The 13,885-nt window shown below is 35.8% G+C and overlaps 1 protein-coding gene across 2 annotated transcripts in view; it reads right to left on the minus strand.

Moving 5' to 3' along the window:
• Positions 1-13,626, minus strand: part of NBN (nibrin) — a 47,760-nt gene extending 34,134 nt beyond the window's left edge. Inside the window, exons 1-5 of one of the 2 annotated variants that reach the window (XM_040625798.1) lie at positions 13,472-13,626; positions 11,301-11,431; positions 10,031-10,179; positions 9,427-9,586; positions 6,965-7,068 (exon numbers count right to left, since the gene is read on the minus strand). In XM_040625798.1, the coding sequence (XP_040481732.1) occupies positions 6,965-7,068; positions 9,427-9,586; positions 10,031-10,179; positions 11,301-11,431; positions 13,472-13,508 (581 nt within the window). In that variant the 5' untranslated portion in view covers positions 13,509-13,626. Of the gene's footprint in view, positions 1-6,964; positions 7,069-9,426; positions 9,587-10,030; positions 10,180-11,300; positions 11,432-13,471 lie in introns of those variants that run through there. The other variant, XM_040625799.1, reaches the window with a different exon arrangement.
• Between the last annotated feature and the right edge of the window lie 259 nt (positions 13,627-13,885).

Genomic DNA, 13,885 nt, shown 5'->3' on the forward strand with positions numbered 1-13,885 from the left:
CCCAGATGTCCACTGACAGATGAATGGATAAAGATGTGATAAACACACACACACACACACACACAAATGGAGTATTCCTCAGCCATCCGAAAGAATGAAATCTTGCCATTTGCAATGACATGCATGAAACTACAGAGTATTATGCTAAGTGACATAAATCAGAGAAAGACAAATACTATATGATCTCATTCATATGTGGAATTTAAGAAACAAAACAGATGGAACATACGGGAAGAGAAGAAATATAAAATGAGATAAAAACAGAAAGGGAGGCAAACCGTAAGAGACTCTTAGCTATAGGAAACAAACTGAGGGTTACTGGAGGGGAAGGGGGTACGTGGGGGATGGGGTAACTGGGCAAGGGGCATTAAGGAGGGTACTTGTTGTAATGAGCACTGGGTGTTATATGCAACAAATGAATCACTAAATTCTATCCCTGAAATTAATAATACACTATATGTTAACTAAATTGAATTTAAGAATTTTTTTTAAAAAGGGCCTAAATATTAACAGCTACCTCACCAAAGAAATATACAGATAACAAGCTCAAGATGCTCAACACATCATGTTATCAGGAAAAAGCAAATCAGAACAAGACACTATTACACATACATTAGAATGGCCAAAACCCAGAACACAAACACCAAAAGCTTGTGAGAACATGGAATGACAGGAACTTCATTCACTGCTGGTGAGAATGCAAAATGGTAAAGCCACTTTGGAAGACAGTATGGCACTTTCTCACAAAACACATTCTTCCTGTATGATGCAGCAATTGCACTCCCTGGTATTTATCCATAAGAACTGAAAAGTTATGTCCATACTAAAACCTGCAATGAGTGTGAATAGCAGCTTTATTCTTAATTGCCATAACTTAGAAGCAACCAAGATATCCTTCAGTAGGTGAACGGATAAATAAACCTTAGTACATTCAAACAATGCACTATTACTCAGCACTAAAAAGAAATGAGCTACCAAGCTATGAAGACATGGAGAAACTTTAAATGCATATTACTAAGTGAGAAAAGCCACTCTGAAAAGGCTACCTACTATCTTATTCCAACTATATGACATTCTGGAAAAGGCAAAACTATGGAAAGAGTAAAAGTTCAATGGTGGCTGGGAGTTAGCGGAGTGGCAACGATGAATAGGTAGGGTACAGAGGGTTTTCAGGGCAGTGAAAATACTTAGTATGATACTGTAATGATTGATATATGTCATTATATATTTATCCAAACCCACAGAATATACAACACCAAGAGTAAACCCTAATGTAAACTATGGAATTTGGGTGATTATTGTCAATGTAGGCTCATGCCATTTTGATGGAGGTACTCCTATGGGGGACGCAATGCATGTGTGGAAACAGGAGGTATCTGGGAACTCTCTGTACCTTCCTCTCAATTTTGGTATGAACCTAAAGCTGCTCTAACAAAAAAAATATTAAATTAAAAAAGTTACTAGCATATCATGGTGATGAGAAGGAAACAATATAGGAGAGGGGAAATTCAAAAACCTGGACAATTAGTCACTAAACAATCAAGACTTAGCTATCTGCAGACAGCAACAACCAATATGGTAAAAATATTTTGGTCATAAGGATCATCATTCCATATTTTAGAACTAATTTTCTTACATTTTTTCCCTCAGATTTTTCCTTGGCAACATACATATTTCACAAAATTAGCTAAGTCATGATTAAACCACTACATTAATTTTTTTAAATTTTGATAACTGATTAAACCACAAATGTATGTGTTTCAACCTGCTACAATGGATATTGTACATCTATTCTAAGACTGATTCCTAGAACCTGCAAAATGAGTTATCTGCAGGCAACAGCTGACCTAGCCAACAGGGTGAAATGCAACCCACTCCATTATTCTGATTTTCTACATAACTGACTTTACAATTCTATTTATTTACTTTTAAAAACACAGAGAATAGTGGAAACTATTTTAACCATTAAAGTTAAATCTACAATAAGAAAAGTTAGTGCTAGAAAATTAGTAAATATTCTAATTAGAAAATTAGTAAATATTCTAATTCATAAATAGAATTTTTATTATCTCTTTGAATGCCTTTTATCCTCTTCCTTTTAATAAGAATTCTCCCATATTTCACACTTCTTTCAGTGTGAAAGGCAACTATCACTTCACTTACACACAAATGGTTAGTTCACGAATTTGTGTACGTAGTACTGTTAACAGCGGATGATGGAGCCAGTCCTAAGCAAAAATGGTGCGTAAATGTTTAACACATACATATAGCTGAATATATGTGAGTCTTACTGCCTTCCAATGACAATGAAATATGATTTTTAAATTACTTACACCACTATTAATCCCACTGTCATTCTTAATTTTGCCCCAAATAATAGTTTACTATACCCAGAGAGCAGTTAATTATAGTTTAGTTCAATGAAGAGTGAACATCTATTAAACCTTAAATCAGGTTCCTAAAGACAGGAGCATGATATATCCTTAGTTTTTCTTGATGGCACTACCAGAGTTCTAACTTTAATGTGTGTGATTTTTAATGTTTGGCTCTTCTACCAAGTGCCATGAGGGCAGAAACTGTAATACTTTTTGGCTTATCACTATATCCTCAGGTCTATCTTGCCTAATTCATGGTAGGCATTCAGAAATATTTGGTAATAAACTGATAGTACAAAATATAAATTAAAAATTCATCTAATAAATTAAAAGTAGACCAAAGTTTACATATCCCTTAATTCCCTTCAATATATAGATTGCAGCATTAAAATTCTGGGACTGAAAAAATATATTTTGGTTTTCTTTTAAAAACAGTGGTAAATTTGAGCCACTCAATAAGACTGATCTTGCAAAAAAATACATCACTGCATTGGAAGAATCTAACCAAATGTTGAAGTCAGGTACACATGTGTATACAGATATATATACATATATATACATGCATATGTATAAAATTGATAATCCAGTGATAAATACTACACTACACTCTGAACTTTATATACCTAGACAAGCCTTTTTCTCTTTAACAGTGTAAGGATGAGAACAAGAAAAGAAACTTAATAATAAATGTGAGGGAAACATCACTAAAAATCTGAAGCTAAAATTCTGAAGCAATGTGTTCTGGAAGTTTTGAAGCATTTCTGAGGCTCCAGTGATTTGATAGCTAGTAAAAAAATTGGAAAAGAGTAAATTAACCTGGCAGAGACCAAGGTTAGAAGCACATTGACTAAATAATAGGCTACTGCAAATAAAATCTCCAATTTCTATAATGAAAAAATTAAGACCTTTTTTGGCACACTTATATAGAAACTATGAGAGCTACAAATAATGTTTTATTATATAATAATTAGTACATATAATTCAGAAATTCTATAAAATAATCTAGAAATACTTTTTTCCTATGTATATTTTATGACTTTTATTTAAATTCTTTTTATCATCTTCAATAAATTTCATCTTATTCGAAGCACATCATCTTAATTTCTGTCCCAAGATTTTTCAAATTCAGAATTTTTTTCAATTCATCTAGAATTCTGGTCATGGAAACTGTATTTCAAGCCACAACATTCATTTGCCCAACATCTGGACAACTGTTTATTTCATTTGTCAGTCCTATAAGCATATGTTCATGGTTTGTATAGGAACTTATTATACTGCTTCCTTTTGTTGATCTCTAAAAGGCCCAAATAACATTGACATTCACAACCTGTAAATATAAGGTTATATCGTCAGGAAAAAATTTCTGCTATATGTTAAATTTCTTTGCCTTGAATTTTGATTGATTATATACAGTCAACTCCATAAACTAAGACTGTTTCAGACTAATGTGTCTCTTGGGTCTGATACTTAATTACAAGCCAGTAAGTTAGCCTGTTCCTGTTTCTTGGATGTGGGCAGAAGACACAAGACTCCTGGATCAGAGACAAAGTGAGCAGCAAGCCTCAGCATATCTGTGGTAGATCTCCTCCTTGACCAAGTCCTGCCAGGATGATATAAAAGGCACATACAGTAGGTTGTGTTACAGGAGAGAGGAACAATGAACTCGAGAATCCACGAGATTCATATCAAGCTATAAGCAGGCCTGCTCTTTGTCCCGAAAAGGACACTATCTCTTCCCTTAAGGCTTTTCACTGCAAACCATGAGAAATGGCCTGGGTGTAGTCAGGGCCTTGCATTCTTGGCACATTCAACAAGTTGCATATGAATGCAAAGATTAACTTTCTCCCAACAGTGTTTTCCCAAAAACAATGCTTGTTATTTGAAATACAGTAATTGAGAGAGCACTCCACAATATAAAACTGTAAAAATTCAAAACAAAAGGCAACTCCTTCTCTTTTTTAAGGGTTCATTTCTTTACACTCAGAAAATACACAGTATTTTAATGAGCTTCCTTTAATAAAGTATTGATTATCAAAATAAATATTTTAAATGGAGTCTTCTAAAAATGACTTCATGTACACTGGTATTTTGATGACAGTTTACACAAATGATATCTCACAAATCATGTCAGGTACATGAAGCTTAAACTCTGTCTTACCCTGTCTCTTGTTGACAGTGCAAACATGAAGACACAATTGCACTAAATAGAACTACACTTTTTGTTAGGTTAAAAATATCCCTTTTATTTTAAATACAGTGATAATGCTTTTTCAGAACTACTTTTAGTTACATTTTATTAAAGAGCCATCACAATTTCATAAACTTTTTGTAACGCATCCTACTATTTAAATGTAATCCTTTTTCTATTTGATAGTTGAGTACATAGTCAAATAAGACTTCAACAAGGACATCAAAACGGATCCCAGTAAGTCTAACGAATCTATTAAGGCAAAAAACCATATGTTTTAACATAATATTAAAATATGATCATCAGTTGCCATTATCAAGCATGGGCTCATATAAATGCTTTTCATGGTGAAGACTGAATTAGAAGTTATTAAACAATCTTACAGCAGAAATGTTTTATTATAACCACCTAAGTTAATACAGTCATAAATTGAAGCCAGAAAAAATTATGCTTAACCTAAAGTCAAAAATAGACCCAAGTTAAACATACCAGGGAGTTTGAACAGTAAGTAGAAATCAATGACTAATTCTAAAACGTTTAAGACCATAAAACACATATCATCAGTAGTAGAAACCTATCAGACCCCTCCACTCCCAAGTAATATAGGATTAACAATCATTTAGTATCTGTAGCAAGGGTCATTATTTACGGTATTTATTGGCTTCCATAGGGAGGATCATGAATAGGCTTCAGAGGAAGGTGTGATTCTGTTGAAATACTATGCAAGTTGGTAGTATGAAAGTGAAGTTTCTGGAGGAAAGACTAGTGTTTTCACATTCTCGCAGGACTCTAGGATTCAAAAAAGGTTTACAATCATCTATTTTAAAATCTGAGGACCTCTTTCCAGAGTCCAAAAATATTACTCTATCAGTTAACCTGAATATAAAATACAAGAAACCTCCCAAATGAAAAAAATAAAAACAAGAAGAAAAATCTGACTTTCAGTTACTTTTAAAAACAGATACATATTATTAGGCATAAATAGCTCCCCCCCCACAAAAAAAAAACAAACCCAAACAAACAAACCCGGCATTGGGCAAAACAGTTTATGACAGCCATTGATATTTTACAACTACTAATAAAATTCTTAACTTGCATGACATTTTAGATTTTTAAAGCCTCAAATATTCAAAGTTGTCCCACAGAGATTAAGATGAGCTTATAAATACAACCTACCTATTATGCCATATAGACTATAATCTACTGACATATTTTAAGCAAACATGTTCTTATGCTAAGTTGACTAAAAACACCCACCATTTTATACTCACAGCAATTTAACCATACAATCTGAAAATAAAAACCCAAACATCTTCCTCCTCAACCATAGCTTATACTACTTCAAAGCATCACAAATACTATACAGTAGACAGATCCCTTAGTCTGGTGGTTCACAAATTTAGCAGAGCATCTAAAATCATCATCACTCTATCGTCATAAAGCTATTGTGACTCTTACCTGGTATTATTGCAATTAGCAGCCTTTCCTGTAACGAGCACCTATTATAGTGCCAGGCAAAATGCTCAGACTTTGTATGCTCTATTACTTAAAATAACTAATACTAATATTACTAAATACTTATCTATAGGACAGGTATTAGTCTCATTTTTCAAAAGAGGTAACTGATGCTCACAAGAAATAAGCTCCATTCCCAAGGCCACAGTGCTGTTAATATTCCGGCCCAGGACTATGTGACCCCAGAAAAGGACTGCTGCACCACACGATTCCAGGGGTCCTGCTTACATGATGCCTGGCACTGGGACATGTCGTCTTTTGACTGTACCTCTGCGCCATTTGCTGGCCTTCAATTTTTTTGTTTAAATATTGGTACATATGGGAGCACCTGCGTCGCTCAGTCAATTAAGCACCTGCCTTCAGCTCAGGTTATGATCTCTGGTCCTGGGATCCAGCTTCATGTCAGACTCCCTGCTCAGTGGGGAGTCTGCTTCTCCCTCTCCTTCTACACCCCCCACTGCCCCATGCTCTTTCTCTAATAAATAAATTCTTTAAAAAAATAAATATCGGCACATATGTAACATTTGTTTCACTGAGATAAGGAACACCAACAAACCCTTCTTTTACATACTAACAACGACAACAACAATTTTGTTAAAATGAACACTACACCCCAAAACAGTCATTAAAGAGGGAATCAACCTAAATAAAATCAGTGCTATCGCATTCTGTTTGTCATATTATATTTAAAATACACAATACAGGAGCTTCCAGGTTGGTGAACACATGGAAGTGCGGGGAGAGTGGCGTGCCCAGAGAGAGCATGAAGCTCCTTGCCCTTTCCCCGTACCTGGCCTTGTGCATCTCTTCATCTGGTTGTTGGCTAGTATCCTTTATCGTATCCTTTAATAAACTGGTATAGGTTAAAAAAAAATACAGGCTATACCTTTCAATTTGTGGAGGCTGTTTATTGGACTTAACAGCTTTAAGAAATTCAGTAAAATATTCTGGCTTTACAATTGGTCGTCCACAAATGAGTGCGCATATTGTCTGGAAAGAAGAAAACATATGTGAATACAAATACTCACATGCTAGCTTTTCTTTAAAGAAAAGTCTTAAGTTAGAGACTACAAAGGGTCTGTTCTGTTTACTATGTTCTTCCCTTCATTTCTCTAAATTTATAAAGGAGCCACAATCTATAAAATTAAAGTATCTGGTCACTATTTAGTTTTAGTATACAAATCTGTACATAATCACTTAATTTTAAGAAGCCACCGATTATAATTTTAATTTAAAAACTGCTCTGGGGAGGGCAGAACAATGTAACAATGTAAATAATTCAATTATTTACAATTCAAGTCAATGTAAATAAGTCAATTTTAAAGTGTATTCCACCAATTTAAAAGTTCTTAAAATCTTAAAAAGTAGATCTTAGAATTAAGTAAATGTAACAACTACCCTAGAGAAGACAATATCAAGAGATAAACATGAGCTATAAGATCTTTTCTGCCTTAATGCCTTTTGAACAGATTGTAACTATACAATGAAGTATTTTCAAGAAAGTAAATAAAGGAATAACTATATGGGGTGGGGTAAAAACTCAAAATAAGTACACAGAAACTGGGGTGTCGAAACTTCAACTAGCAAGTGAGCTAAGCTACAAACATCAAGGAAAATGTACCACAAAATCTGAAAAAGATTAGAAAATACCACCTCTGGAGATGAAAATAAAGATTCAGCATAATCTTGGGAAATAATCCAATTGAAGAATTTCTAAGTACGCTAATAACACAGGGTATTACTAAAATATGAGCAAGCAACGCAGGTGTCTCTCAAAACTGGAATCTGAATACAACAACCTCGAGTGTGAGTGAAATAATTGGCCTCTGGCAGGAAGCAAGCTCCATGTGATCCTGGGCAAAAGATTTAAGTGCTCCATGCCTCAGTTTCCTCTTCAGAAAATAAAAACTGCACTGAATGTTCCTTAAGTTTCCTTTTGGCTCTAACATTTAATGATTTTAGAAATATAAGGTAACCTGTACTTCTGGAAAATTTACCAAAAAAATAATGTAATAACTAGGTTTTCTTTTCTGGCACATGACTGATCAAAAATACTGAAAAAGGACTGCTCTGCAAGTCCTTGCTGGTGCATATACGGTGACGCTCTAATATCCAGTGCCACTAGTATCTCAGTCACTAGAATAGTGTGTACTCTGGTGAATGGACGCTACCTCCAAGTCTGTCACAGACTCAGTAAAATATCTCTCAAGACCATCTAACTGCTTTTACTCTTATTTCATATCCACCAAGCGAGCGCATGATTACCTGAATTTCACTTCTCAGGTACCTTAGTATCTTTAAGGGGATTGTGTCGGAGTCCACACATATTTAAATATCTGCTCACTATAAAGTTGCATCCCTACTATAAACTAGTAAATGGACGTTTTGATTTATTAGCATAAATTAGTACTCAAGAGGCCAATCACTCTGCTGAATTTATAAATTTCATAAACTTGCAAAGATAGACCAATCCTTGATCAGAGATAACCCCACCAACATGCAAGTTTAACTTGAGATTCAATTTGAGCAGCAAGCCTTTCTCTATGACACCTGTTTAGCTGTAATATACGTATTCTAATTATATTAGATATTAAAGGATTTATGTACCATTTAATAAAGGAATCTAAATATTTGTTGCTTTTCACTATAGATATTAACCTAAAACAATCTCACGTATCTATAGTCAACCTGCTTAAAAGGAGACGAATCACCTCCCAATGTCATTCTTCAATTAGCTTTGGATATAACCAAATCTGATGAAGATGCAAAATCTGAAAACACACCAAAATATATCACTGTTTTAATGAAGAGTCAGCATCTTCTAATGGTACGTATCTACATATCTCTAGATGGTGAAGACACATTAAAGTAATATTAAACTCTAAGAACTTAAAAAGTCTTTTAAGGGCCTTATACCAAATAGAAACTTAGTAAGAGAGGATGAGACCATGAGATGAGCTGGAGGAAGACAACTTGATAGAAGGGACTAAAGATGCTAGCTTTGGAGACTGGCAGTGGACTTCAGGCATTTTGCCTTTAGACTGAAGATACCAATAATGCACTGTAATAAATTTACTGGTGAAAATATAGCGTAAATCATTTTTAAAATGCTAAATCAAAATCAAGTATAATTTTAAATGCTTTTGATTGTCTCAAATAATAATGTTATCTGAAATGCAATTCTAGCCTAAATGGTACACGAAGGCATGGGCTGACGTATATAAACCCACAACTAACAGTTCTGATAGTTTTAAAGTAAACGGCTTTAAAAATGTCTTGTGTATAGTTGGTGAGTAAGTTTAAATTCACAGAACTTATTTTCACATAATAACATAACATTCAACCTACTTTAATGGTAACTTTGACTGATATCATGACAAGATGAGTACATTCTTCTGTCCAATTGTTTACAGTAAGTCCTCCAAGTTGTAATATAGCTTGATTTAAAGCAGTTTTCCCAGAAACATCTAAACAAGAAGAGCATGCAACCAAAGGCTCATATTCTACTCTGTAAATGAGAATAAGTTACATGAAGTTATATTATCATAGCTCCAGAGATGGCAACTTATACTACTTTAAGCTCACATCACATGCTATTATTTTATGTATTATTAAACTTTCTAATTTATGAAATTATCACTTCCCAAGTTTTGAGTTGCACTTAAGAAAAAACAATGATCGAAGTTAACATTATACTTTCACTTATGTGGAATCAAACAAATGTAGCTCCTATCAAGGTTCTCAGCGACCATTCCAACTCTTATTCACTCTCAGCACTGTCTGCGATTGACAAAATGCACTAACCACACGCGATGCAAAGTGCACTAATGTGCTAAGCAGGAACTAAATTGAATGGTTTTAAATTCGTTATCCATAAATATCGTGTCCTTTAAAATTTAATCAGTGCAAAACAAACCCATCCATTTTTAATATCTATTTAAAAAATTCTTACCTGAATTTACTTTCAAACACTCCAAAAGTAATTCTATCCCCTGTCTTCAAAGCTTGGGAAAGGCCATTCTGCATTTTTTCCTCATTAACAAAGGTACCATACTTAGAATTATCTTTTATAGTCAATATAGGAGTCTCATCTGTTTGACTCTGAAACAAAAGAACAAAAAATCAATACAATTGAAGTCTTTTACCACTCAGTAAATACAATTCCATGGGGCAATAATTTTGAATAGGTAATTGGATAGATGGCTAACCTCCCAACATAGAAGGGCAATAGTTACTGTTTCGGTTGTGGGCACAGAATGAATGACCACTCAACTAGAAATTAATGGCAAATGTGTGAATTCCAGGATCACACCTCTTAGAACATGCATTTTCTTTATTTTTGTAAGTCAGTGCAGGTTTTTATGACCCCTTAATTTCACACATTTGAGAATTTCTTTGCTTTTGATTAGTCTGTCTTATCCATGACAGCTTTGTCCTTAAGTTTTTTTTTTACATTACCAAAATAGCACAGTAAAAAAAATGGTCCAATGAGAAAAGGCTAGAGTGTCTGACTTAAAGGTACCAATTTTATTTTTCCTTTAGGAATTTGAACATAATGTTCTTTTATACCTAAAGGAGTACAGACACAATGCTAAATATTACTGGACAGATCCAGCATTTGTTGATATGTAGTCTTTGCTCAAAATAATGGGTTTTCTTACTATTACCAGTATTATCATGAGCACAGCCATTTTTATACACTATTAATTTTACCACCAACTGCTGTGATTGAAACTAACCAACCAAAACAAACTTAAAGCCATTCAAAGAACTGTGAGACATAAGCAAAAGCCGTTTTTCCTAGTAAAACAAACCATTTCCCACTGTGAAAACCTACATTATATGGGAAATGCCTGTGTTCACATAGCTATACAAACTCTTCAAAGCAGTAGTGTGACAGTCTGTTCACTGCTCTACTGCCAGGTTTGGCACAATGATGGCCACACAGTAAGCACTTAATATTCACTAAGTATAAATGTATACTACTTCCTTTGAGTTTCTAAATCACTACAACAGAGTAAAACACTGAAACAGAAACTTCAAATATCAAAACAAATGCCACCGTTACCAATACCAAAATAAAGTATTTAATTTTAACATAAAAAACCTAACACCTTTACGGAATTAAAAATCCTACAAACTCTCTCTTACATACATACCAAAGTAATCTTGTAATTTCAACCTCCTTACTTTAAGCTAGTGAAATAAAATTAGTAACATACCAGGTTGGTTACAGAAAAGTTAGCAGTTAACACAGCATGATTTCGACTGATTGACTGATCACCTTCAATTAGAATGCCACAGTTTTTCCTTCCAACAATGTATTCAACACCAGTCAGAAGTCTGAATGGTTCTACGAATTAAAAAAAAAAAAAAAGTAAATGTATAGACACACACATGTATATGTATACACAGGTACAGCAAATATTTAAGTAAAATATTTTTATTTTGCTTTTAAATGTTAATAATCAACTTCATATAAATCAAACTTGTGACTTCTAGTAAAGCCTAACTGAAAGATGCAAAAGACTATTTAAATAGATGGAAAGCTCTAGCATTTTCTAAAGAGAAAACAATACTGAAAAGTTTCAGAGGTGATTGGCTCAGGGCGCTAAGCAGTTTCGGCTCAGGTCATGATCTCAGGGTCATGATCTCCAGGTCATGAGACTGAACCCCATGTTGGGCTCGGTGCTCAGTGGAGTCAGCTTGGGATTCTCTCTCCCCCTCTGTCTCCGCCTCCCATGCCACGCATGTGCCTGCTCGCTTGTGCTCTTGTCCTCTTTCAAATAAATATATCTTAAAAAGTCTCAATCCTTGCCCAAATTAACTTACACATTTTACACGTTACCAAACAAAGCACAATATATGTTTGGAACCTGATACATAGATTTTAAGAATCCACTGGGAAAATATAATGTAAAAACCTGTAAAGAAAAATTTTAAATTTACAGCAACTTCCCCTACTAGATGGTAAACCATACCATAAAGCTATAGTAATTAAAATATATGCTACTGAATCAGGAGTAAACAACATAGGTCAATGCAAGAAAAGTTCAGATCTGATTTAAGTGTATATTTTGGGGAATTTTGTTTTTATATTAAAGGTAGCATTTCAAATACGTGGGAAAGTGTTATTGTTTTTTAAAAAATGTTGAAAATCACAAATTGTTGTCTAACAGCTTATTAACTGGAGACTAATAGTTTAGTATGGGAGCCCACGAGTCCATCAGTGGTAGGGTAATGAGGGCAGATAAACTAGACAAGTAGAAAGGCAAGCCATATTTGGATCATATTTTGTTACTCAGAAACTCTTAGCCTAGAGTGGGCTGTTTCAAGAGGGAAAAAATTGTGCCTTAAGTTTACTTACATGTTTTTCTAGAGGAATGGGCCCATAGTGTCTGTTCGATTCTGAAAAGAGGTCACAATCCCCTACAAGTTAAGAATGCTGGCCGTTTTACGATACAAGCATTTTTCTACTGTTACCTACCTCTCTCTACAGGAACTGAGAGCCAGCCACAGACCACAACTGTTCCTGGAAAGGAACTAAATCCTGCTTCCCATCAACAGCTTAATGTTCTACATCCGCACTGCTCCAAGTCCTCAGGAATGCCTTATCTTTAGTCTTTTTACTATTTACTTTCCTAACCATTCGTTTGGCCCTCTTCATACACTGCTCCTTCGAGGTAGATCTTTTGCCGATCAGAATAAACTTCCTGAGGGCAAGACCTAATCAGAGGCTATCTGCTTATCAACTAGTAAGGACTTTGACCAATTAACAGGAGATAACCATCTGCCATTGCCGAAAGTGCAGAACAGAAAAAAAATTGTACTTTCTCAGTTGTTCTGATGACAAAAAAGGGCTCTAAAACAAAACTAAAATTACGCCTTCTCTGTGGCTGCCATTTACACAACTCATCTCTGTGGTTTTTCAAAAAATTAATGTGCTCAAAACAAAGTCATCTATTGCCATCGTGCGTCTAGCCTGGAATAACTTATTCTAGGTGTTTGGCCAAAAGCTTAGAACACTAGAGGACACAAAGATGGCCGGCCAAGACTCAATTCGGCAGGGCCTGTAAGCCAGTCAGCGCTGTCGCCGGACAAGCTGGTCCCAACCACCGAGAACCTGGTGGGAGGTCGAGAGAGGGCCGCGGCCGCTACTGACCGGCCCCGCGCCGCCCTTGGGAAGACAACGCGGTCCCTACACGCAATCGTACGGTTCGCGTATCCCGTTTCTGCAGCCTCCCGGGGCGGGGACGAAGGCGGCGCCGGAAGGCGGAGAGAGGAACGGGAATGGACCGGAAGCATCACTCCAGGACCCTCTGTCAAAGGCAGCTGCTCACAGGAAAACGGTCCCGGGGGATCTCCCTCCCACCCATCTCCCTCCCACCCTTACCTCGGGCCGGGCCCGCGGCGGGTAACAGCTTCCACATGGGTTTGGGTCCTGTGACTCCGGGCCGACTCGCGGAGGCGTAGCCGCAGCTGACCGACGTGCGCGGCCGCAGCTTCCGCAGTCGGCGTGGGCTCCCGAACGTGCGCGCTCCCGGGGGCTGGGGGGCCTAGGAAGAGGAGGGATAAGCAGGAGTGAGACGTGGGCTCCTGGTCGCCACCTGGTGGTTAAGGAAAGGAACAGCGCAATCTGTATTGAAATATGTTGTATTAGGTTATGAAGTACGGATCCGATTGGAAGGTGTTCAACAAATATACGATGAATTACGTTTTCTGATTGTGAATGGACATAATTTTTAAAATTAGTTATAAAGCAACGTAAGGAAAATTTCTAATTAAATACATTAATATACTAGCCAAT

This window comes from Ursus maritimus, unplaced genomic scaffold, assembly GCF_017311325.1.
Source record: "Ursus maritimus isolate PB19 unplaced genomic scaffold, ASM1731132v1 scaffold_9, whole genome shotgun sequence".
NCBI lineage: Eukaryota > Metazoa > Chordata > Mammalia > Carnivora > Ursidae > Ursus > Ursus maritimus.